The 24,740-nt window shown below is 41.4% G+C and overlaps 1 protein-coding gene across 1 annotated transcript in view; it reads left to right on the top strand.

Annotated features, from left to right (window-relative positions):
• Nucleotides 1-24,740, top strand: part of TANC2 (tetratricopeptide repeat, ankyrin repeat and coiled-coil containing 2) — a 2,676,984-nt gene that overhangs the window by 1,123,902 nt on the left and 1,528,342 nt on the right. Inside the window, exon 6 of the mRNA XM_044055212.1 lies at nt 20,638-20,901. Within this exon, the coding sequence (XP_043911147.1) occupies nt 20,638-20,901 (264 nt within the window). The remainder of the gene's footprint in view (nt 1-20,637; nt 20,902-24,740) is intronic.

Raw genomic sequence — 24,740 nt, 5'->3', positions numbered from 1 at the left:
CAGTCCTTCTCCTAGCATATTCTTCTTCTTCTTGCAATAAATGCATCTACATCAGTAACCTGGAATCCATGCTGTCTTGCAACACAGCCAGTACAACTGACAAAGAGGAGGAGATTGCCAGCACAAACATCACAACACCCACATTGCATGACCAAGCACAACACACACCCACCTATGCAGGGGTCCTCAGTAAAAACTTACGTAAACAACAGAGACCCCCCCCAAAACACACTCATAAACATTCCACACGCAACACGTAACGCATCACACACAGTAGGCAACACACCAGTGGCTCACGAACACATCCCACTAGGAATAACAATAAACCAATGCAGCCCATAAGGCATAACAATAAACCAAACATACTAGACATTGGCGACTCAATAGTGAGACGCACTGATGTCCCCCTCATCAGGCTTGACAAGGAGAAGGTCACGGTCAGCTGTCTGTCAGGTGCCAGACTCTGCCATTTCACGCGCACACTTAAGTCGCTCCATAACAGGTACAAGTATGACTCTCATTGTCCATATTGGTGTAAATGACTTGAGATGTACCTCCCTGGACTATATGAAGTGAGACTTGATTGAGCTGTCAGAGTATGTGTCCCAGGCAGGTATGACCCTAGCCCTAAGCAGCATCCTACCTTCACCAAGAATGATACCGTAATACCAACAAAAAATAATTGACTTCAACAGTTGGCTTAGTTTCTGGTGTCTTTCCAAGGGGATCTAGTATCAGTCTGCCTGGGATGACATGATTGATGGGCCTTGATGGTTTACCAGAGATGGCCTCCATCTGTCACCCTTGGGGTTCCGGATCCTGGCCAAGGCTCTTGCCTCCCCCATTGTGCCTTTTTTAGGCTATGTCCCAAAACCAAGTCCTCCAACATAAAAGATCTCTCAAAAAGCAAATTGAAGGTTATGCTGCTTAACGGTAGGAGCCTTAACCTGAAAATGCACTAACTGGAGGCTCTCCTCACACTGGAAGATACCGATGTCTGTGTGGTCACAGAAACTTGGTTCAGGGCGGTGGAGAGCACTCCTGCCTTACCAGGCTATACCTCATTCCACACTTTCCGACCCCAAAATGAGGTTGGAAAGACTAAGGATGGTGGAGTCTCTATCTTCATTAAGGACAGGCACCCCTCTAGACTGGTTTGCAGCGTGACGCATTGGAATTACTCCAGGTGCAACTGACAGTTGGCAAGACACCCATCCAAGTTATAGCCAGCTGTAGTCCCTCTTCCATGACTCAGGACATGCACTCCTCCTACCTGGAACTACTTGACTCCATCAAGATACCCCCGAACACCCTGATCCTTGGCGACTTCAACTATCCCACGATAGACTGGGTGAACTATTCCTGCACTAATGCACTCACCAAATGATTTCTTGACTTCATCATTTCTAATGCACTAGACCAGCTCGTCCCATCCCCACAAGGGGAGATAACATTCTGGAGTTGGTTCTCACCAACATGGGTGACCGCTGCACCACTCCCATAGTATGTTCTTCCCTGGTGAAATCAAATCATTGGTCTGTATCATTCAAAGTTTCTATCCCACCCCACCCAGCTGTAACCAGGCTAAAAAACTTCTCTAAAGCTGATTATAACCTACTAAGAGAGGGTTTCAATAGCTTCACACCACCGCCCCCCTCAGAGGGTGCAGACAACTATGTTGAACAGTATGTCAATGCGGCATACAAGCACGTGTACAACTGCATGGCTTCAGCCATACCCAACAGAATTAAAACCTGCTCTTCAAAGAAACACAAACCTGTCTGGTGGACATCCGCTATCAACAGGCTTTACAGTAAAAGGAAGAAACTGTTGTCCAAGGGTAAAAAGGAACAAATTCCAAATTGGAAAAACTCCCTCCTTATCACCAACAAGCAAATTAGATCACTAGTCAGGAACCTCCATGGCAGAGCCCAGGTTTGTTCCGAATTAGTACTTAATAGTACCACTTATACTGTTCCTGTTGACATAGCCAACCTGCTAGCTGATAGGTTCAGCACAAACGTCACCCCCCATCCCCCCCAAAGGCCCATTCGACATCCCTGATGTTTGTCCCACACCTCACATCTCGAAGATGGTGTTAAAGGCCCTATCCAAGGCGAAGAACACAGCTTCCATGGGACCTGATAGTATCCCAGGCTGTATTCTGCACCATTTCCAGCAAGAACTAGCTTTGCCATTGAGCACCCTATTTAACCACAGCCTAATTACAGGCTTCATTCCAGCAGATTGGAGAATGGCCATTGTCATCCCCTTGCACAAATGTGGTGCCGCTACTGACCCTGGAAACTATTGCCCCATTAGCTTGACAAGTCTGATCTGTAAAGCCATGGAGTGTATTATTATAGATCTCATAAACAAGGACCTAGGCAATCCCCAAGCACTTGACCCCACCCAGTTCAGATTCTTCAGTGGCAGATCTTGCCTGTTGAACCTGGTTGACTTATTTGAGACTGTCATCAAAGCCCTGGATGGGGGAAAGTCTGTACATACAGTTTACTTCGACTTGGCCAAGACCTTTGACACAATCCCCCACTCGGGTATCATCAGAAAGCGAACTCAACTTGGCATATATCCCTATCTCGTCAGGTGGGTGGCCAACAAAAAATCTCAAACCTTCTTGTTTTGGTATACATGAAAATAAATCCTGGGCATCTATGGTTAGAAGTAAACATTTGGAAAATGCGGAAAATCCTTAAATTCACCCATTCAGGCTCTAAAACTCATAATTTAGCAGTATATATAGACAAAAAACTAAAGCACATTGTGGAAAAATTTCCACATCTATTAAAGGATTCATGGGATTTTCTTGGACAAATAAAAAAGGAATTATGGTGTTCCAAATGCTTATTTCTAACCATAGATGTGCAGGATTTATTTTCATGTATACCAAAACAAGAAGGTTTGAGATTTTTTGAAGAAGTGCTTTTTGCTAGCTCGTCCTTTACTGCTGATGAAATTCTATTAATATATGAACTTATGAGTCTTGTACTGGAAAACAATTATATCTATTTTGAGGGGGAATATTTTCAATAACTAAAAGGAATAGCTATGGGAGCAGCATGTGTCCCCTTATATGCAAACTTGGTACTATTAGGAAGGGAAAACAAACATGTTTTTCAAAGTGAGTTCTTTTTGTCCAGTATAATATTTTACGGTAGATTATTGGATGATATATTTATTTTATGGAAAGGGAACTCAGATACCATACCCCTATTTATTCAATATTTAAATGAAACTACTGATTTCCTAAAATTTACTTTTGAATTTCATGAGCAAGAGATCAATTTCTTGGATACCAAGATAATTAAAGCTCAAGATATATTTATTTCCAGAATCTATCATACGAATACATTTTGCAACAGCTATCTACACTTTAATGGTCATCACCCTATTTTCCAGAAAAAAAAGCATTATTAAGGGTCAGGCTATTAGAATCGCCAGGATGACATCCTTGAAAAGTGATGTGATTAGTGAGTTTGAATTCTTAAAGGACGTTCCTAGAAAGAGGTTATCCTGGTGATTTTATAGCTCCTATACTTGTGGATATTCTGGAGGAATGGGGTAAAAAATATATGCCATTACTTGGCAAAGGGATTGAATCTACTAACAATTTATCAAATATTGCTGAAGCTAAAAACCAAATAGACTTTCAACAAGCTTGTGTGATACAGTATAGCCCTCTGTACTCTCAGGTTAAGGAAATACTAGCGAAAAACTGGAATATATTTAAAACTAACAGTGAAGTATTCCGTATATTGGGTGATAAACCTTTATTCTCTACAAAAGTAGGACCCAATCTAAAATCAATATTAGAGAGAGATAACACACTCCAAGGTATACAAGTGAAAATGGGTGGAAGTAAACCCTGTGGGAGATGTTCTTATTGCGCATATATTCTACAAGACACTTCCATCAGAATTGGCAATCAGAATAAAAGTTATATTTTTTTAAAAAGTGGTAACTGTTCTAGTAAACTGGTATATATAGCTAAGTGTAATACCTGTTCTTTATTTTATGTAGGAAAGACAGGCTATTCGAGACCAGGATATACAAACATTTATATGACATAAGAAACAAAAAAGAGACTAATGCTTTATACAAACATAGCATGTCACGTATAAATTTTGCAGGTTTTAAATTTGCCATCCTTGACTTTGTACATGTGGAAGTGAGAGGGGGTGACTGGCAAAATGTCTTATATAAAAAAGAACTGTTATGGCAGTTAAGATTAGCTGCAGACTTTCCACCAGGATTAAATGAGCATTTAACTATACTTCCCATTTTAAGAGAGAAGGCAGAACAAGTTTAACAGTGTTACAATTATAGCACTTGTTGAAACAATATTATATGTTGAAAACCTTTTTATGCATCTTCTTTGTGCATTTTTTATGTATTCTCAGTAATACCTATATATATATATATATATATATATATATATATAAAATATTTTTCTAAAAAATTCAGCTGCAGAAGCCTGTATACTTAACAGCAATTCTAGCATTTGCATTCAATTAAAGAGTTGTATGTTTAATATACAACAGAGAATGAATATACAACAGAGAATGTATGTTTTTGAACCCAGGTCGACAGTACAACAACATTTGTATAAACCAAAAGTTCCTTTTTTAAAAACATTGTTTAACAACATGATTTTATTTTTTGCAAAAATTGTCCCCTTTTTTATGTATTTGAATTTCTCTTGTTAAATATTTATGAACTGAAAATATTATTTGGCAGATTGGTTAGAATTGAACCAATAGTTAACCAGTATTGTATATTTAAACTTGTTTTGTGAATTGTTTCTTTATTCTGAAGAAGTCAAACTTTTTGATGAAAGCGCTCAACATTAGTTTTATTTATTAAACTAATACCGAGGACTCGCAACTTTGGTGCTCTTTTTTTTGGTTATTTAGTTCTTTTTGGAGCACTAATTGCACCAACTATTTGGTTCATTTGTTAATCTTTAACTGAATTTCTGTACTAAGGCCATTTTAGTACTGTACTTCTCATTGCCTTATGATGATCTTCGTGTTTCACTGTTGCAGTCATTACATTTGGGTTATCTGCTTGCAGTAGCCCTCAGTCGGCCTGATTAACAAAGTCTTGGGTCCTCTTGGGTCCTGTGTCGGATGCTGTCCCTTCTTCCATGATGTCAGGGGTGTAAAACATGCAGCCGACGCCATTACATCAGTCTTTCTTGCCGTGCGGTGCCCGAAGCAGAAGCAGTTTGTAAGTGCCGGTTGGCCTACTCCTGAAATTTTCGTTTTCGAGTTTCAGAATCAAAGTATTCAACTAAAGCTAAGTACCCTATTGGGGAAACTTTTTCTTGCTCCTTACCGATGTCAGTAAAAGTTAATAATTGCATTACTTGTGTAAAGCAAATATCTCACAAAGATTTTCATTTGTACTGTATTCCTTGCCCGGGCCCTGACCACAACATATCTTGCTGTCTGTTTTGTGCTTTATTTAATCAGCGCACTATCCGTCGTCTGTATATTTTATCTCTAAATATGTCGGTTCTCAGTTTAATTATCCAGAAATATCTTCGGTTAGCCATCTGACTACCGGGATTCTGAAAAAATGCAAAGATAAAGGCAGAAACAGGCTGCATAGGTCCAAAGCTGCCGACGATGCTTCTCCTAAGCCAGTCGCCAGTTCGCCGGTATTCAGTGCGGCGCTTTTGCAGCCCCTGATACCCGCTACTTCTGATTCGCAGGCCTCTACTGAGACCCATTCGGAGTCCGGTATGTCGCGAGATGCTTCAGCTGTGCAACTTGCGGATGTCTATACCTTGGATGGGTCCAGAGCCGCTGTGCGGGCACTGGCTTCTGAGGGTGTATTCAGGCCTACGGACTTGCATATTAAACCAACGCCTCCTTTTTCATTTAGACCAAAATCTCGAACCATGCCTAAGAAACCGACGTCCAGGCCGCTTACTCAGGCCTCTATGCCTAAAAAGCAAATGATAAGAATGGCTGAAGATCTTATAATTTTAATCAGTGGAAGCCAACCTCCCCCTTCTAAGAGACCTAGGACTGAAGTTGTTTATGAATCTTCTCACCAGGATTCTGATTTTTCTGATTCTTCTGATGATCTGGATTTGCCCTTATCTACTTATGAGGATTCTGATGCGGAGGACTGTATTCTCTCTGCTTCCCCTCCAGAGGATTTTTCTTTTGGTGAAACCATACCTACTCTAAGGGAGCATTTCCACTGGGAAAGCCCGGATTTTTCTGATTCAAAAAAGAGGCTTAGGGATTTCTTACTCCTGCCTCAGCATAGGCCTTTAGCTATACCTCTTGTACTAGACATTGTTGATGATGCCTTTTCAGAATCTAGTTTGACCCCTGATTCTTTGCCTCCTGCTCCCAGAAAACCTGACAGATATTACAGGGTTCCTGATTCACACAAGTTTCTTTTTAAAAATCCTATTGCGGATCCAGAGACTATTTCACAGGGACCCAAGGGCATTAAGGCTTTTACTACTAAAAGTCCTACCTCTTCTGATAGAGACTCCAGGGCGCTGGATAGATGGGGTAAGAAGGTTTACACTTCTACAACCTTGGCCATTAGGGCTTTAAACTGCCAGTTTCATATGTTATCAACAACATGTTATTGGGTTTCTTAAACAGAAAATGATGATGATTCCTGACTGTGCTGAAAATAAAGAATTACAGGATTTAATGCATTCTGCTGAACAGGTTGGTAAACATACTTTGCAATGTGGATTTGATTCATTAGAGGCCTCTTGCAGGGCTGCTGTTACTGGGTCTGTGCTCAGAAGGCATACTTGGCTTAAGGAGCAATCTTTGCCTGATTATGTTAAAGCTAAACTGTTGGATGCTCCCTTAAATCAGAACTGCCTGTTTGACAACAAAGCTGAAGAAGTTCTTAAAAAGATGGAAGATAAAGCTAAATCTATGCAAACTGTTAAAGATTTCTTGCAAGTTCAGCCTGCTAGATTTAGTAAGTATTGGCCCTCTAAGAATTGGTCCTTTCCAGCCCCTTCCAGGTCTTCTCAAGCCAAACCCAGACACAGCAGAAACCCCAGATTTCAGTCCCAGGGGACACACAAGACTAAGCAGTGGGGGATTTCCGCACCTAAATCTGGGAGTAGTAAGACCCCCCCCCCCCATGGAAAACTGTCTCAATGACTTGTTTGTAAAACTTCCAAGCACTTCCCAACTGAATGCTCCTTTAGGCAGAAAGATTGGTCTGCAGGCCAAAAACTGGGAACTCATTATCCAGGACAAATGGGTTTTAAATAGTGTCCCAAGGATACAGATTTCACTTCCACACATTACCAACACCAAGTGGGTGGCCAGATTTACCCATAAATTAGTGGGCAGAGGCCCAAAATCAAGTTCTCTCTCTACCTTAAGCATGGGAGCTATTCATCTGGTACCAGAAGAGGAAAAGGGACAAGGTTTCTATTCAAGACTTTTCCTGATACCAAGAAATGACAATATGTGGCATCCTATCATGGATCTTTCTACTCTAAACACCTTTCTGGTGATTCCAAAATTCAAAATGCTGACTCTTCACCAGCTGCTTCCTATACTAGGCAAAGATGCATGGTTGGCAACACTAGACTTAAAACAAGCATACCTGCACATCCCTATCAGGGAGTCTTGCAGAAGATACCTACACTTCAAAGCAGGCTACATGCACTATCAGTTCTCTGCACTGCCCTTTGGCTTATCTACTGCACCCAGGGTATTCACAAAGTGCCTAGCTCCAGTCATTGCATTTTGCAGGCAAAGAAATATTCAAATGTACCCATACCTGAACGATTGTCTAATTCAGGCAGAAAGCCAGGACATAATTTTGAGTCATCTGGCCTTTGTTCAAAGGGTGCTGACTTGTCTGGGGTACACCATAAAGGAAAAGAAATCACACCTGGTACCCTGTCAAGAAATTATATTCCTGGGAGCATGCTTGAATACAACTTCCCAGATGGCTGTCATCACGCCAGAGAAACGGATTCATTTGACAACCTACTTCAAACAAGTGGCCACAAAAACCCAGCTATCTGCAAGGCAAATACTGCAAGCCTTGGGGTTCATGGCCTCCTGCATTCTTCTAATTCCATATGCAAGGCTGCATATGAGGAAACTACAATGGTATTTCAAAAGCTTATGGTGTCAACATTCACAGGATCTAGAAGCAATGATTCCTATTATACCTTGCCTACGCCTAGAGTTCCTTTGGTGGGCAGAGTCCTACCACCAAAACAGCAGACTACCATTCACACTACCCCCTGCCGCCTAAACCTTAATGAACGCATCAGACTATGCATGGGGGGCTCACCTGGCAGGGAAGTGCATTCAGGGCAAATGGAACCCAAGTCAAATTCACCTGCACATAAATCAAAAGGAAATGTTAGCTGTACAGAATGCTCTGACAGCCTTCAAGGGCCATATTCTTCCAGGGCAACTAATGGTAAAGACGGACAAACACCACTGTCATGTGATGCATAAACAAGCAGGGGGGTACACATTCTTATCCCCTCTGCAGACTAGCCATGGCATTGTGGAACACAGCCTTGAGCTACCAAGTGAATCTACAAGCTCAATTCCTGCCAGGAAAACTAAATACACTGGCAGACGGACTAAGCAGAAAACTCATGGATCCACACGAGTGGAAACTGGAACCAAGGATTTTCAACATGTTGACAAGCAAGTGGGGGAGCCCAGATATAGACCTGTTTGCCTCCTCCCAGAACCATCAATTGGACAAATTTTGTACAAGGATTCCCCACAAGCTAGCTTGGAAAGTGGATGCTCTATCCTTCAGCTGGAAAAACTTATCAGTTTATGCCTTTCCTCCCCTGCCTCTGCTCTCCTAACTACTACTAAAGATCAAACAGGACAAGCCAAGGACGATTTTAATTGCACCAGACTGGCCATGCCAACACTGGTACCCCCTCCTGCGCAGTGTGTCATGCTTGGCCCCATGGCACCTGCCTCAGACTCCTTCCCTGTTGTCTCAGCAGGAGAACCAGATTAATCACCCTCAGCTGCAAACCCTGAACCTAGCGGCCTGGCTAATTACCTAATCTCTCCTTTACCATCCCTCAGTAAATCAGTGATGGATATAATTTTAGAGGCAAGGAGACCTAATACTAGAAAATCTTATGCTGCAAAATGGAAAAGATGTTGTGCCTGGAATCAGTCTCAAGGGATGAGTGCAGCAGTGCCCAATTTACCTCAGATTCTACAATACTTGACTGAGATGCTTCATAAGGGCTGTTCCTTTTCCCCCATCAAAATTCATGCCTCAGCCATTTCAGCTCATTACAGCACAGAGTCTCCCCTCTTCTCTCACCCACTGCTCAAGCAGTTCCTCAGAGGGGCCAAAAATTTAAGGCTACCCAGGAGAGCTCCAACTCCAGCCTGGGACCTTAACTTTGTCTTGGAGAAACTCATTCTTCCTTCTTTCGAGCCAGCTGCTACTGCAGATTTAAAATTCCTTTCCTGGAAAACCGCTTTCCTTTTAGCAATCACTTCTGCAAGAAGGGTATCTGAATTACATGCCCTTATGGCAGTGGAGCCTTTCATCATCTTTCGTGTGGACAGGGTGTCCCTCAGAACCAGTTCCTCCTTCATGCCCAAGGTGGTATCCAGTGTGGCTCTTAATAAGTCCATTCATTTGCTTACCTTCTTTCCTAACCCACAGAACAAAGGGGAACAGATACTGCACTCTTTAGATGTGCACAGACAACTTAGATTGTACTTGGACAGTACTAAACATCAAATGAAATCTGAACAACTGCTGGTGGCATTTGCTGCAGGGACAGAGGGGAAAGCTATTTCAAAGCAAACCATTTCAAAGTGGATAGGCCACTACATTAATTTCTGCTATAAGCACCATGGAAAACCTATCCCACAGGGCATCAGACCCCATTCAACCAGGGCTGCATCTACCTCCACAGCCTTTCTCAGGGGTGTTCCTACCAGGGACATCCTAGAAGCTGCTACCTGGAGTTCTGTGCATACTTTCACCAAGCATTATCATTTGCCAATTTTCTCTAAATCCAGAGCTGACTTTGTCACTGCAGTCTTGCAGGGTCTTATAGCTGGTCCTAATTTTATTTAAATTCCTTCTCGCAACCTTAGCTTTGGGAATCTACCCAAATGTAATGACTGCAACAGTGAAACACGAAGAAAATAGTACAGTTGTGTACACTTAACTTAAATGTAGATGTTAGAGTGTATTCAGTGTTGCAGTCCTGGTTACCCTCTCACCGGCCCCCTTTCTTCTTTTGGCTATACCTCTACTCTCCCTTACTGTGCTCAAAAATCTTTTTGGTGTATTTGCTTTTTTGTTGGAGGTATATCCTTGTAATTATAGATTTAGTTGCTTCCCATTAGGGGGGCACCTGACATCTGGGGCAAGAAAAACTGATGCAATGGTGTCGGCTGCATGTTTTATACCCCTGCAGACCTGACATTATGGAAGAAGGGACAGCATCCGATGCAGGACCAAGACTTTATTAATCAGGGCGACTGAAGGCTACTGCAAGCAGATAACCCAAATTTAATGACTGCAACAGTGAATACACTCGAACATCTAATTTTATGGTAATTGTACACAACTGTACTTTATCAGAGCTGTGAGTTAATCACATCTCTTATTTCAGTTGTTTAAAAGTTTAATTTGAAAGTTTTGACAGTAAAACCTGACACATTTTCATTTTTTTCTTCTTGGGCTTATGATTATTTGAGGTGACTGATCAGTGTTACAGCATCTTAAATTATTTTTTTTTTTCATTTAAATTGTGAATTGGTGCCATTTTTTATATGTTTGTGCTTTATTTCTTGACTAAGGCTGTTTTATGCTGTTTCTAATTATTTAGGGCTTAAATTAGTCATATTTAAAATTGGGGCTTTTGTGAAATATATTTTTGCTTTGTGTTAAGGAAACTACTGCCATTTTATATTGTATTCAGTGCAGTGTTCAGAGTAGCATCCCTACAGGAATAGAGTTCAGACTGCTATTCAGATAGAGAATAGTGGAATTTGTTCATTTGTACTGGGATGACCATTTAGCCATTTGGCATTTTTGTCCCCTTACTTGATAGACTCAGACAGGGTGTTTCCCCCATCTACCCCTTGTGCACCAAAATAATATAGAAGTAAATCAAGAAAAATGCCTTAGCCTACAGCTTATGCAGCAGACTTGGGTAGGCTATCAGACCACTTATCTTTTTTTTGGCTGCAGACCCCCTGGTGTGGTATTAGTACCACAGCTGTGCATGACACAAGGGTCAAGCACATCCTCTGGGGCTGTACCATTGCCTGGTGCAGGTATGGAACAGTCAAACTGTTTAGGTGCAGGGAAAGTCAGGTGTGCAGAATTTGTTGCCAGTGTTGATACACCTGCCCTTGTAGATTCTCCCACAAATTCAGTGCATGCAAAAGAGAGACAGAAGACCTACCAACCTACCAGTTTTTAGGGCAATGTCTCTGACTGTGATTTCATCTGAGCTGGTGGCTATGGCTAGATCTATTATTCAGGCCACTAATTATGGGGTGGAAACCTGGGTTATGAGTAATGCTGATACTCTCTCCCCAACCCCTTGTTCAGCCAACCAAGGATCCTGCTTTTGAAGGGGATCTGGAATCTATGGTTTCGGAAGTGTCAGAGTTTGATCAGTTAATTTCCTCCAAGGATGAACAGGTTTTCAGAAACCCAAACAGATGTTTTCTTTTTCCCAAATGGTGGCTAGATTTAGGGATGTATTCATTTGGGAGAAATTACTGGCTGCCCCGAGATCCACAGGGTATATGATCTTTTGGATGATGAGGCCCCAGATGTGGCAACTCAAGGCAGTGGTTTTCCAGGATCTAGTCCAGATGTGGGGAAAACCTGAAATAGATCTGTTCACATCCTTTCAAAACAGACAGCTGGAGAAATTCTGTTCCAGACTTCCTTGCAGCCATGCTTGCAGGGCAGATGTATTCACATTCCGTTGGATGGAAATTTTATTGTATATGTTTCCACACTTTTCACTGATTTACAAGATAATTCTGATGATTCAGAAAGAAATGTCAAAGATTATTTTGGTGACCCCTTGTTGACCTAGGCAGTCTTGGTTCACCTTTGTAATGGTATTGGCCAAGAGCAATTACCCCAGACTTCCTCACACTCTGGATTTGCTGACACAGTCTCAGGGGTGACTAGTGAACCCCAGTTTGGAGCAACTACAGCTGCCAGCCTGGATTATTCAGTCTTGTCACCATTTAAGTACTTACTTCATGAGGATATGCAGCAGGTGTTAAAGTAGGCCAGTAAACCTCCTACTTGAAAATCTTATGTTTACATTTGTATGAGGTTTTCTAAGTGGAGCCAGAATGGGAGCAGAGGGTCCCTTGAGTTTAACATTCCTCTGGTCTTGAAATATTTGTGCGAATATCTTCAGTATGACTTATTGTATTCATCCATTAAGATACATTTACTGGCCATTTCTGCTTGTCTGCCAGTGGACCCCCCCCCCTTTCTTCTTCTCTCTTGGTAAACAGTTCATGAAAGGAGTATTGCATCCTTCTTCATGGGATCTCTACTATGTTCTGGAAAAATTGACCTTCGCATCTTTCGAACCTGTCACTTAGGCTAATCAGAAGCTCTTAACTTGGAAAAATATTTTGCTTATTGCTGTGACATCTGCAAGGGGAATCTCCGAGCCACATGCTGTCATTGTGGGGACAAGCTTACCTAATTTTCTACAGGCATAGGGTTGTGTCATGCACTAACCCCTATTTCATGCCAAAAATGATCAGTCAACCTTTGTCTGTCCTTCCCAGAACCTAAGAATAAGGGGGAAAGAATATTTCATACCTTGGATGTACACCGGCAGCTCAGGTACTACCCTGAGAGAGTGAAACCCTTCAGAAATGCTGAAAGTCTCTCTATTTCCTACAAGGGCAAAGAAAGCTCAGCCTGACTGTAAGCAAATCATTGCTTGTTGTTTGTTCTCTGGTATTGTCTTTTGTTATATATATATTGGATTTTTTCTAGATCCAGAGCAACCTTCACTAGGATAATTTTCCAGGGGCTCTTGGACCCTTACCCTTCCTCCTGTCAAGTTGAGTAAGCTTTGGAAATCTACTCAGATGTGAATAAAGTAGTGTGTTTGCTGAACCTAGTATAGTTGCATAAATCCTGTTAAAACACACTGCCTTACAGACAGTACTCACCCACCATCATCCATTTTGGATGTGCATAGTTTTGGTGATTGCGTTGCTGTTGAGCTATGTTCGACCGTCTTTATTGTTCTTTGTGTATTGTTTTTAGTTTGAAACAGTAGGTGTTAGCAAAGCTTGTATTTCCATATTCTCTTCCTGCTGGACCATAGAAAACTAAAAGGATCATGTCTGTGGGTCTGTAAGGCCAGGCGATTGGTGTATACATCCCACAGACAGGCAGTGGGAAGGGCTTTTGAGCTGTTGTAGGCTGCCAAAGAAAGGGTAGCAGGGCACTACCAGCTGAACGCCAGTAAGGCAGTGCATTCTGTTTACACTGACTATTCCAGTACAGTAGGACTTGCACAACTGTAATGTAGATAAGTAGAAACTGATGGAATTACCCTTTCCTGTGTGGCAGTGAGTCTTGAAGTAAAAACGTGGTATCTGAACATACTACTGTTACATGTCAGCTTTGGGGAAAAGCTTTGCATATTCTAAAATACTGCAATTGTGTTGAATGAAAATAAGCTAGATTGAACAGAACTTTGAAAAGAATGCAGCAGTGCATTAATAACTTTGCTTTCATATTACCCACATTTTTTGTTTCTCCTTATAAATAAATTTCAACTTAAAGCTGAAAAAAATATGGCTGCAGAGACCGTTCTTATTACTGCAAGTACAACAAGTTGTAGACCATTTATAAGTTAAGACTGTGCAGATGGTTAGAATATGTATTGGTGGCTGGAACAAAGCATCTTGTTAAAGTTCTGATTCTGTCTTTGGAGTATAATAAACTCTTGCATTTATTCATTTAGCCTCATGAGTTGAGGTACAGACCTTATCATCTTAACTTTTGTATAGCATTCATGACCACATTTTTCATCTTAAATCAAATGACCAGACTGTAAGTAATGCTACAGGCCTGTACCCCTGCCATGTGATCGCCTACTAGTGCAGTGTTCTGCAGTGCAGATTTGAGACTAGTAATTTCTCAAAAAAGAAGTGGGAAGAGGAGAAAAGACAGATCTGATGATGTCCGTTCTCATTCTGTCCTCAACTGACGGGTTCAGATCCGAAACGTTGGAGCCAACATGGCCGTTGCAAAAGCTTGTGGCAACTTAAAGTACATCAACCCCAATTACCTCAGATCTCATTTGCCGCTTCCAGCAAAATACATGGTTGCTAGTCTCTCGAGATTGCTATTAAATAATAAGTGAAATTTTATCTTTCTTTACTATTTCTTTATCGTTTCTACCCTTTGAGCTTTCTATCTGCTTTGTACTAGTGTATTTTACAAATACAGTTGTTAGTATTGTCTATCTCCCTTCCCTTGTACATTCATCGTACCTCTTCATTATCTTTGTAGGTAACCTTTCTCTTCTTACATTTCTTTAAAAAAAATCTTTATAGTTAGAATCTCTCGAGTCTATTTTTCTTTTTTTTGAGTGGAGTATTCCTGTCGTACTTGTTAGATTGTTATTGTGTGATGTTTGTTACCTGTCAAATGATCTTCTAAAATGTTGGAAAAAGACAAAATCCCAGCTGGGTTTAGAAAGTGTGGAAAATGTGGTCGGAAAAATACCTTCTCTGATGCTCCTACACTTTGCATGTACTGTATTGGACCTCTTCATCTTCAGGAAAACTATTCGATCTCGCATGCATTCAACCAGAGGGCATTGGTTGAACACAAAAACAAGTTAATATTGAAGGATTTACTTCCATCCTCCTTTAGCAAGGCCTTATCTGGAGCTACTAAAGAAAAGTCTAAGAAAATTTCTTCCACTTTACTGAGCACTTCCACTGCTTCTTCTAAGTCCTCGGAGAAGTCTTTGAAAAGGTCTCTTACGGATCCATCTGTTCCCTCAGATCCTAAGAAGAAAAGACCAAAATCTACAGAACCGACTTCATCCTCCATTACAGATCCGACTTCATTCTGTGATCTGAGACATGTAAATATACAATCTTCAGATCAGGCTGTTTCTTCGGATCCAACAAGCCTAAAAAATAAACTTACATCGGATCAGATCCCCTGTGATCTGACACACAGATCTGAGAATGTGGTAATTTTACCTAGAGCAAAATATTCCCCTCAGTAGATCCATTTCCTTCCAGAGTCCCTTCCCCCTTCTTAGAGAGGCCTAAATCTCCACCAAGATTGTCTACTCGCTCTTTCAGAGGCCTTACAGAGGACGATGTGGAGAGGTTAGTGAGAAAAATTCTCTCGGCGCGGATTTAGATAGAGCCCCTCTTGGCTCCTATCCCTTTGGGTCAGGAGATCCGTTCTTGCAGTTCTCCACCTTTGCCTCTTCATCCTCTGACTCCTTTTAAGGTCTTGGAACCCTTGGATCCAAGTCGCCCAAGCTCGTCAGCTTCAGATCCGAGAATTCCTTTATCCTCTGGTCCGAGGCTTACTCTGAGCTCTTCGAGTCAGTTGGATCCAGAAGGGTCTTGAAGCCGATTCTACCCTTTTGGGTCTGAGGTACTGCATTCGACTACAAGGGTTTCAGAGTCATCTCTACACCTTGGAGCCTCAGCAATGGTTAGTTTGGCTCTGACTTCAGCCTCAGGTGGACTGTACTTGGGGAGGGTCTGAGGATCAGAGACTGGCTGTCTCAGAACCAGAGTCCTATCGCTTACCGGGGTAGTCCGTCTTTGCAGTCACAGAGAGAGCCTTGCCTGCTCCCCTGACTCAGATGGTGCCTACCCCCTCAGATCCTCTGTCTGTGTCTGTCCCATCTCTTTGAGTAGAGTCTCAACTATCTTGTCCACAGGGACAGCCGGTACCAAAACTCCAGGCTTCCCTTCAGGGTAATGCCACTTCTTTTGACACCTCCCCAGAGTATCCCACTGAGGAGGTTCCTAAGAAGAAAATGTCCAAGAGGAAGCATTTAGATTCCCCTGAATTATCACAGAAGATACAGATTTTGATGAGGGCAAAGGGTCCCCATGGTCCCTTCCTGATGTTTCATTTGGAGACATCCTGGAGATCCTAAAACAGAGAGGTGGCTGGGAAGTCTAGCAACCTGTCTTCGGATGAGTCTGTACTCCTAGAGGCATTTGGTACTGGCCCATCTACGTCCTGGGCAACTCCACCCACTAACGAGCTTATTAACATGATCTCGCAACGGGCATTGCAGGACTCAGACACCGTTGAGCCAGTCCCAGAAACCAGATAAGGTAATAACAGCTCCAGAAGATAATCCGTTTTGATCCAAGGATGTTTCTGTTGATGCCATGGTCATGGCAGTGCCCATTAAGAAGGAACTTGTAAAGGAAAGTTTCTCAGTTCATCCGCCCAACAAGGAATCTCGGGCAATGGACAGAGTCATCCAAAATGTCCCCCCAGACCAGATGGAATCCAGAACTTATTCAAGGTTGTTTTTAATGCCAATGAAAACAGAGAACTGGAGACCAATTCTGGATCTCAGCATCTTAAAAAAAAATCCATTCAAAAGACCAAATTCCTGGTGGTCACGTTTCAGTCCATTCTTCCATTTTTGGAAAAGGACGATTGGATGTGCTCAGTAGATCTTCAGGATGTGTACTATCATATAAAGGAGGGACAGGCAAGCCAGAAGGTTCTAATGCTTCCAGATGGGAGCCAGTCACAACCAGTTCAAGAGTTCTGCCCTTTGGTCGCACCCACAGCCCCCAGGGTGTTTACCAAATGCTTGACAGTAGTATCAGCTCACTTGAGACTGCCTGGATTCTGAATGCTCCATAATTAGATGACTGATTCATCTCAGCCCCAACCAGGCATCAGCTCATTTTGGCAAGAGAAAAAGTGATCCAGACATGTGCTGTACTAGGAATGACCACAAACTATGAAATGTGTCATCTAGAACCAAGTCAGGCACTATAATTCATAGGAGCACTACTCGATACAAAACCATCTGTAGCCTCACTTCCCCCTCCAAAGTTCAGACAATAAGATTGCAAATAGAAAAGATAGTTTTCAGTACCAGAATCTCAGCCCACTTGGAACTTCAAGCATTGGGGTCAGTGGTGGCAGCAATAACATTACTACTATTGGCCAGAGTTCCCATGAAGAGTACTCCATTAGATGCTGGCCTCCCAAAGGTCAGTACTTCGTCAACCTTTATGGCTGTGATACGGATCACCAATATATGCAAGAGGGATCTGATGTGGTGGACTCAGTCAGAAGAGGTTTTTCAAGGCTGTTTGTTCCGCATCAGCCCAATGCCATTATGGCCACAGATGCTTCCCAGCTAGGGTGGGGGGTGTTACCTATGAAAGATGGTCCAAGGTACATGGTCCCAGAAGAGGTCCTTTTGCGTATCAGTGTCCTTGAGTTGAGAGCAGTGCTTCTAGCATTGCAGGCCTTTCAGAATACTCTCCGGTCAGGAACGATTGTGATTCAGACAGACAACATGTCAGTGGTTAGGTACAACAACAACAAGGAGGAACCAGATCTTACCACTTGTGCTGAGAAGTGCTCAGGGTTTGGCAGTGGGAGATCTTCCAACTCTTTCTTATAGCAGTGCATGTTCCGGGGAAGTCCAACATCTTAGTGGACAGACTCAGTAAGTAAATACTATTATCTCACAAATGGTCCCTCAACAAGAACATAGTGGAACTGATTTTCCTACAATGGGGCCAGCCTTGCTGTGATCTCTTTGCATTCCCCTAAACAACAAGTGCAGCAGCTACGTTGCCCTAATCCCCACATAGGGGGGGGGGTCACTGAGGGATGCTGTTCTCGACAATTGGCCCCCCTGGTCTACTTTATGCTTATTCCCCAGTCCCCTTGATTCCAAAGTTCCTACAGAGAGCTGCCAGGTTGAAGACCAAAGTCATCCTCATTGCACCCTTTTGGCCTCGATAGATTTGGTTTCCCTTCCTATGGCCTCATGTAATTCATCAGTTTTGGATTCTAGACGCAGCTCCAGATTTGCTGTCTCACCTGACAGGCATGACGCACCCAGAACTCCCCAGTCTCAAGCTGACAGCTTGGTGTTTCTATTTCCAGTAATAGCCAGACAACCTATGCTCTTGTCTCCTGTCTGATAGATTTTGTTATCTTTCCTTAAACAATCTACAAGGAAACTTTATACTAGTAAATGGAAAAGATTTGTGCATTGGGCATTTCAGAATGATGTGGAACCTTTTTCTATCCCACTTCATAATATTCTTGATTTCTTGATGCTTCTTTTTAATCTGGGAGCTAGTTCTTTGACAGTTATAGTTAGTTGGCAGCAATTTCTAATTTCCATGTTGGAATTGATGGTTCCTCACTCGATTCTCATAAGCTTTGTAAAACCTTTTTAAGTGGTACACTTCTGTTAAGACCCTTGTTTAAAGATACTACTCCGCCATGGGATCTGACTTTGGTACTATAATCCCTGATTCACCCACTATTCGAACCAGCACATAACTGCGATTTTAAATTCTTTTCTTGGAAAACATTTTTTAGTGGCCATTACGTCAATCAGATGTGTTTCAGAAATTCAAGCCTTATCTGTGAAACCTCCATATCTAATTTTTCATAAGGATAGAGTTAGATTACGAACTAATGCATCCTTTTTTCCCCCAAGACAGTTTCAGAATTTAACATTAGTCTGTCAGTTTACCAGTTTTCTTTCCAAATATTTCAAACAAAGTCTAATATTTGTTACATGTTGGATGTTCATAGGCAGCTGCTTTTCTGTTTACACAGAACAAAGGACATCAGAACTAGAGGCCAGTTTCTTTTGCTGATATGAAACTGGGTAAACTAGTATCCAAAATTACTCTCGCCAGATGGCTTACTGGCTGCATTTACTTTGTTTACAACAAATTTGGATATTCTTTTACCAAAGCAAGTTTGTGCTCATTCAACCAGGTCCATAGCAACTTTCTCAGTTTGTCATTCAAGGGCTTCCATGGATAAAATATGTGCAGCAGCAATTTGGGCTTCCCCTCATACTTTCATCACTCATTACAAAGTGGATTTGTTATCCAGACGTTGCTCAATGGTGTATGGGCATATCCTGCCTTGAGTCCAGTCTGGGGTTTAGGTAGCTAAGGACTCTGTCCCATCAGTTGAGGACAGAATGAAAATTGGCAATATCAGATAAAGACGTTATATACTCCGCATAATATTCCGTCTATGTTGTCCATTTTCATTCTTCCTCAACTCCCCACCCATCAACCTTCTCCTTATGATTTTTCTGGACGAGTGAGTGGATATGAAATAATTGACATAATCTAAGCGTGACAAAGCTCCAGATGTTGCCTTTTGCTATTTCTCTTTTTATGCCCTTTTTTGTGTAAGCATTATTTCTCTGTACTTTAACTAGCAAACAAGATCTGAGGTAATTGGGGTTGGTGCATTCTGGGTAAGGGAGAAGCTCGAGAATTCTAAGTTGCCATGAGCTTTTGCAATGGCCGAATTGGATCCAATGGTACAGATACAAGCCCATCAGCTGAGGAAGAATGAAAATGTGATAGAAAAGAAACCAACAAGTAAATCCAAAAAAAGGAATGGAGTCCACTGGCAAGTATATACCAATGCAGAATGGTAAAAACAGTCCTTTATTAGAATAAAACGATTATCAGTATTCACCAACGTAAAATAATAAGCGCTTTCATCTCCAATTGTACAATTCAGGAGTCTTTATCAAACAAGAACTGAATGTTGAAACAGAGTTTAAATACTAAAAACACTGACAATCTCCCTCCCAAATGACATCACTTCCTGGCAGAGCACAACGTTCTAACTAAAGAAACAGTGTATCTTCCTGGCAAAGCACAAAGTTCTAATTAAAGAAACAATGCATCTAAAAAGAACATTGAGCTAAAAACCATGTACAAGTGCAAATCACATGCTTAAAATAATAGTAAATAATAAATAAATAAATAACTAATATATATTAGCAGTACTCTAATAAATATAAACAACAATAATTGTTCATGTGCAGTCATGCAACTGCCAACAAAAGATAAACAAATGCACAAGAAGAATGAAAATGGATAACACAGATGAATCATTATAGTGAGTACATAACTTCTTTTCAAGAATTATTAAAATGCTTTTCTTGGCTAAAGACTGCAGACTTGTGCTGCTGAACCTAACTTACAGTATTAACTGCTGTGATGTATTATCCCATTTATCATTTTTCGTTTTATATATCTTGGCATAAATGAAAAGAGGGTATTATAAAAAACTCAGCTGGTTCGATCCACCTGTTAACTTATGTATTTGTTTATTTTGAACATACAAACATTGTCTTCTTTCCTAAATAATGCTTTATAATGTCTTGGAAAGTGTTTATGGTATTCACTAATTGATTGCACCTCAGACATCAGAGGTAGAACTCTGGCTCAGATACTAGTGGACGATTTCGTTAAAGATTTGTTTGGAAGGCAGAAGGCTGCATTTTCAGGGGATTTGATTTTTTTTTTTTTCCCTGTTTTTTTGTACCCACAGCTACTCTTACAAGTTATTCTGAAAATGTGGAGAGGAACAAATATGGTGGAGACAGTGGCAAAGAATCTGGATCTCGAGGGAGTATGAAGCCCTGGCAATCACAAAAATCCAGTATAGACTCCTGTTTATATCGAGTTGATGAAAATATGACCGCCTCCACTTACAGCCTGAATAAAATCCCTGAACGTAACCTGGAGACTGTTTTATCCCAGTCTGTACAATCCATTCCACTTTATCTGATGCCCCGGCCAAATTCTGTAGCAGGTAAGAATAACATGCTAACGTTATCAGTAGAGGTGTGGTGGCAATAATAGTTTCTCAATGGAAGACAAAGTAAAGCAGTATGAAAGTAAAACATGGGGAACTGCACTGCACTGTTAAAGAAGCATTTCTATATTTTGAAATTAATGCAACCAGTTAATCTTTCAGTATTGCTTTAGAGTTAGTTTGAGCTTTTTTGCTGCCTCAAGATCAGTGAATATCTGTCTTTAACATTAGTGCAACCATTCTGCCTTAGAAGAGGTGTTAACTGCACCACATATTTTTCTTACCTGTCTGATGAAATGCATATTAGTTATTCCTGGTGTGTTTCCTTTTTTTTTTTTTTTTTTTTTTTTTTTTGCAAAGTATGCTTGCTCAATAGTAGTAAATTTAAGCTGGAAAAGAGATGCAGTTATTCTCACTGGATTATTTGTAACAAGGTGGGATTTTAGAGTCCATATAGTTAGCCTATACAAAGTATGGAGTGAGAGGTTTAGAGCTTTCTGCAAGTCTCTTGCTCCTGTCTGAGTATAAAAACACCATCTGTGGGAGATAATGTGCCTTCGTTTAAGGTATGGGAAGAGACTGAGGAACTTTGTATGTTTAAGCGCTGTGTTTTACTTTACATTGTTGCTGTCTGCATTACTGTGTAAACTTAAAGGAATTTTTAGCATTATGGAGTTTAGCATGTTCTTGCTGTTCTCAATAGTGGTGGTTTGATGATGAAATAATGCACTTCTTTTGCATCATATCTATTTTTGATAGCAGGAATGACACAGTAGCTTTTTTTCTTTCAGTCATTTGAACCAGTTGTTTCTCCAGTGGGGTAAGAGCCCTTCACCCCATTCTTTCCCAAGTGGCAGTGACAGTGTGGTGGTAGGATCCATGGACTGTCCTATCTTCACCCTTCAGAATCCCATGAGCTCTGAACCCACTGCCCTTGGGAGGTGCATGCATGCTTCTTTGCATGCCCAGCCTTTTAACCAAGGGGCTCCATTTACAGCATAGGCACACTGCGCTATACTTGCTGCCATTAGTATGCCTACATTGTTTTCTGCTCGTTTGGCTACTCATTTCCATCCTCCCCTGTCTGGTCCCTCTAGTGCCTGTACCGTGGTAGAACACAGGTTGACTAGGCTGCAATTAGAGCTTTAACCTTCTGCAGTGTGGGGCCTGGATCCTATTACATAACATTTATTGATGAAAATGCTGGAACTTTACTTCACAGCTGTTTCTTTTGATTTTTTTTTGATCAGTTTCTAATCAGTAATATCTTCCAGATCTATCGGTGATACAGAAATAAACAAAAACTGCCACAGTGTTTAGCTCAGAATTAAAAAAAAAAAATCTTGAATGAATAAGGTTATCTAACATCTGTACTTAGACTGGAATTTGAGGGTGATGTGTAAGAACAAGAGTTTAATACAGTTAGGAAGATTATTTCAAATAGGGAAAAAATGGAGAAGTGTGTTTTGTGTACCTTTCTGCACTTTCACTTTTGTTAGTGCTTGGTTTTACTTTTGTACATGTTTGCATAGTATCTAGCTGGAAAGTTGCTACATGAAGCCCACATGAAAAGTAATTAAGAAACGGATTACAGTTCTGATCGTTGTTCTAATTAAACACATTGGAGGATTGTGCAAATGGTTCATGGAGAGGGGGCTTGCCAGGAAATTTCCAAATATTTGGGTTTGCCAGTCCAGATGTTCTTCATGTTTCACTGTTGCAGTCATTACATTTGGGTTATCTGCTTGCAGTAACAAATAACAAAGTCTTGGGTCCTGCATCGGTTGCTATTCCTTCTTCCATGACATCAGGGGTAAAAAAACATGCAGCCGACACCATTACATCAGTCTTTCTTGCTGTGCGGTGCTCAAAGCTGAAGTTGTTCGCAAATGCCGGTCAGCCGACTCCTGAAATTTTCGTTTTCGAGTTTCAGAACCAAAGTCTTCAACTAAAGCTACTTACCCCATTGGGGAAACTTTTTCTTGCTCCTTACCGATGTCAGTAAAAGTTAATAATTGCATTACTTGTGGAAAGCAAATACCTCATAAAGATTTTCATTCATACTGTATTCCTTGCCTAGGCCCTGACCATGACGTACTTTGCTGTCGGTTTTGTGCTTTATTTAATCAGCGCACTATCCGTCATCAGCATATTTTTGCCTCTAAATATTTCGGTACTCTGTTTAATTATCCGGAAATGTCGTCGGTTAGCCATCCGACTACCGAGATTTTGAAAAAACGCAAAGATAAAGGCAGGCTGCCGAGGTCTAAAACTGCCAACGATGTTTCTCCTAAGCTAGTCGCCAGTTCACTGGTACTCTGTGAGGTGCTTTCGCGGCCCCTGATACCCACTACTTCTGATTCACAGGTCTCTACTGAGACCCATTCAGAGTCCAGTATGCCGCGACATCCTTCAACTATGGAAGCCGCGGATGTCTCTACCTTGGATGGGTCCGGAGCTGCTGTGCAGGCACCGGCTTCAAAGGGTGTATTCAGGCCTACGGACTTGCATATTAAACCGCCTCCTTCTTCATTTAGGCCTAAATCTCGAACCATGCCTAAAAAAACAATGCTTAGGCCTCTATGCCTAATAAACAAATGATAAGAATGGCTGAAGATCTTATAACTCTTATCAGGAGAAGCCAACCTCCCCCTTCTAATAGACCTAGGACTGAAGTTGTTTACGACTCTTATGACCAGGATTCTGATTTTTCTGATTCTTCTGATCTGGATTTGCCCTTGTCTACTTATGAGGATTCGGTTGCAGAGAACTCTATTCCTTCTGCTTCCTCTCCAGAGGATTTTTCTTTTGGTGAAACCTTACATACTCTAAGGGAGCATTTCCACTGGGAAAGCCAGGATTTTTCTGATTCAAAAAAGAGGCTTAGGGATTTTTTATTCCTGCCTCAGCATAGACCTTTAGCTAGTCCTCCTGTACTAGACATTGTTGATGATGCTATTTCGGAATCTAGTTTGGCACCTGATTCTTTGCCTCCTGCTCCCAGAAAACCTGACAGATATTACAGGGTTCCTGATTCATACAAATTCCTTTTTAAAAATCCTATTGCAGATCCAGACACTATTTCACAGGGACCCAAGAGCATTAAGGCTTCTACTACTAAAAACCCTACCCCTTCTGATAGAGACTCCAGGGCGCTGGATAGATGGGGTAAGAAGATTTACACTTCTGCAACCTTGGCCATTAGGGCTTTAAACTGCCAGTTTTATATGTTATCAGCAACATGTTACTGGATTGCTTAAACAGAAAATAATGATGATTCCCGACTGTATGGAAAATAAACAATTACAGGATTTAATGCATTCTGCTGAACAGGTTGGAAAACATACTTTGCAATGTGGATTTGATTCATTAGAGGCCTCTTGCAGGGCTGCTGTTACTGGGTCTGTGCTCAGAAGGCATGCTTGGCTTAAGGAACAATCTTTGGCTGATCATGTTAAAGCTGAATTGTTGGATGCTCCCTTAAATCAGGACCGCCTGTTTGACAACAAGGCTGAGGAAGTTCTTAAAAAGATGGAAGATAAAGCTAAATCTATGCAAACTGTTAAAAATTTCTTGCAAGTTCAGCCTCTTAGATTTAGTAGGCATTGGTCCTTTCCAGCCCCTTTCAGGTCTTCTCAAGCCAAACCCAGACACAGCAGAAACCCCAGGTTTCAGTCCCAGGGGAGACACAAGACTAAGCAGTGGGGGAGTTCCGCACCCAAATCAGGGAGTAGTAAGACTCCCCGCTATAGAAAACTGTCTCAATGACTTGCTTTTAAAACTTCCAAGCACTTCCCAACTGAATGCTCCTATAGGTGGAAAGATTGGTCTGCAGG

Source organism: Protopterus annectens, chromosome 13.part0, assembly GCF_019279795.1.
Source record: "Protopterus annectens isolate FY-2018-M chromosome 13.part0, PAN1.0, whole genome shotgun sequence".
In the NCBI taxonomy this organism is placed as follows: domain Eukaryota; kingdom Metazoa; phylum Chordata; order Ceratodontiformes; family Protopteridae; genus Protopterus; species Protopterus annectens.
Note: the sequence above shows the minus strand (reverse complement) of the source record. Positions and strands in the feature narration are given on the sequence as shown.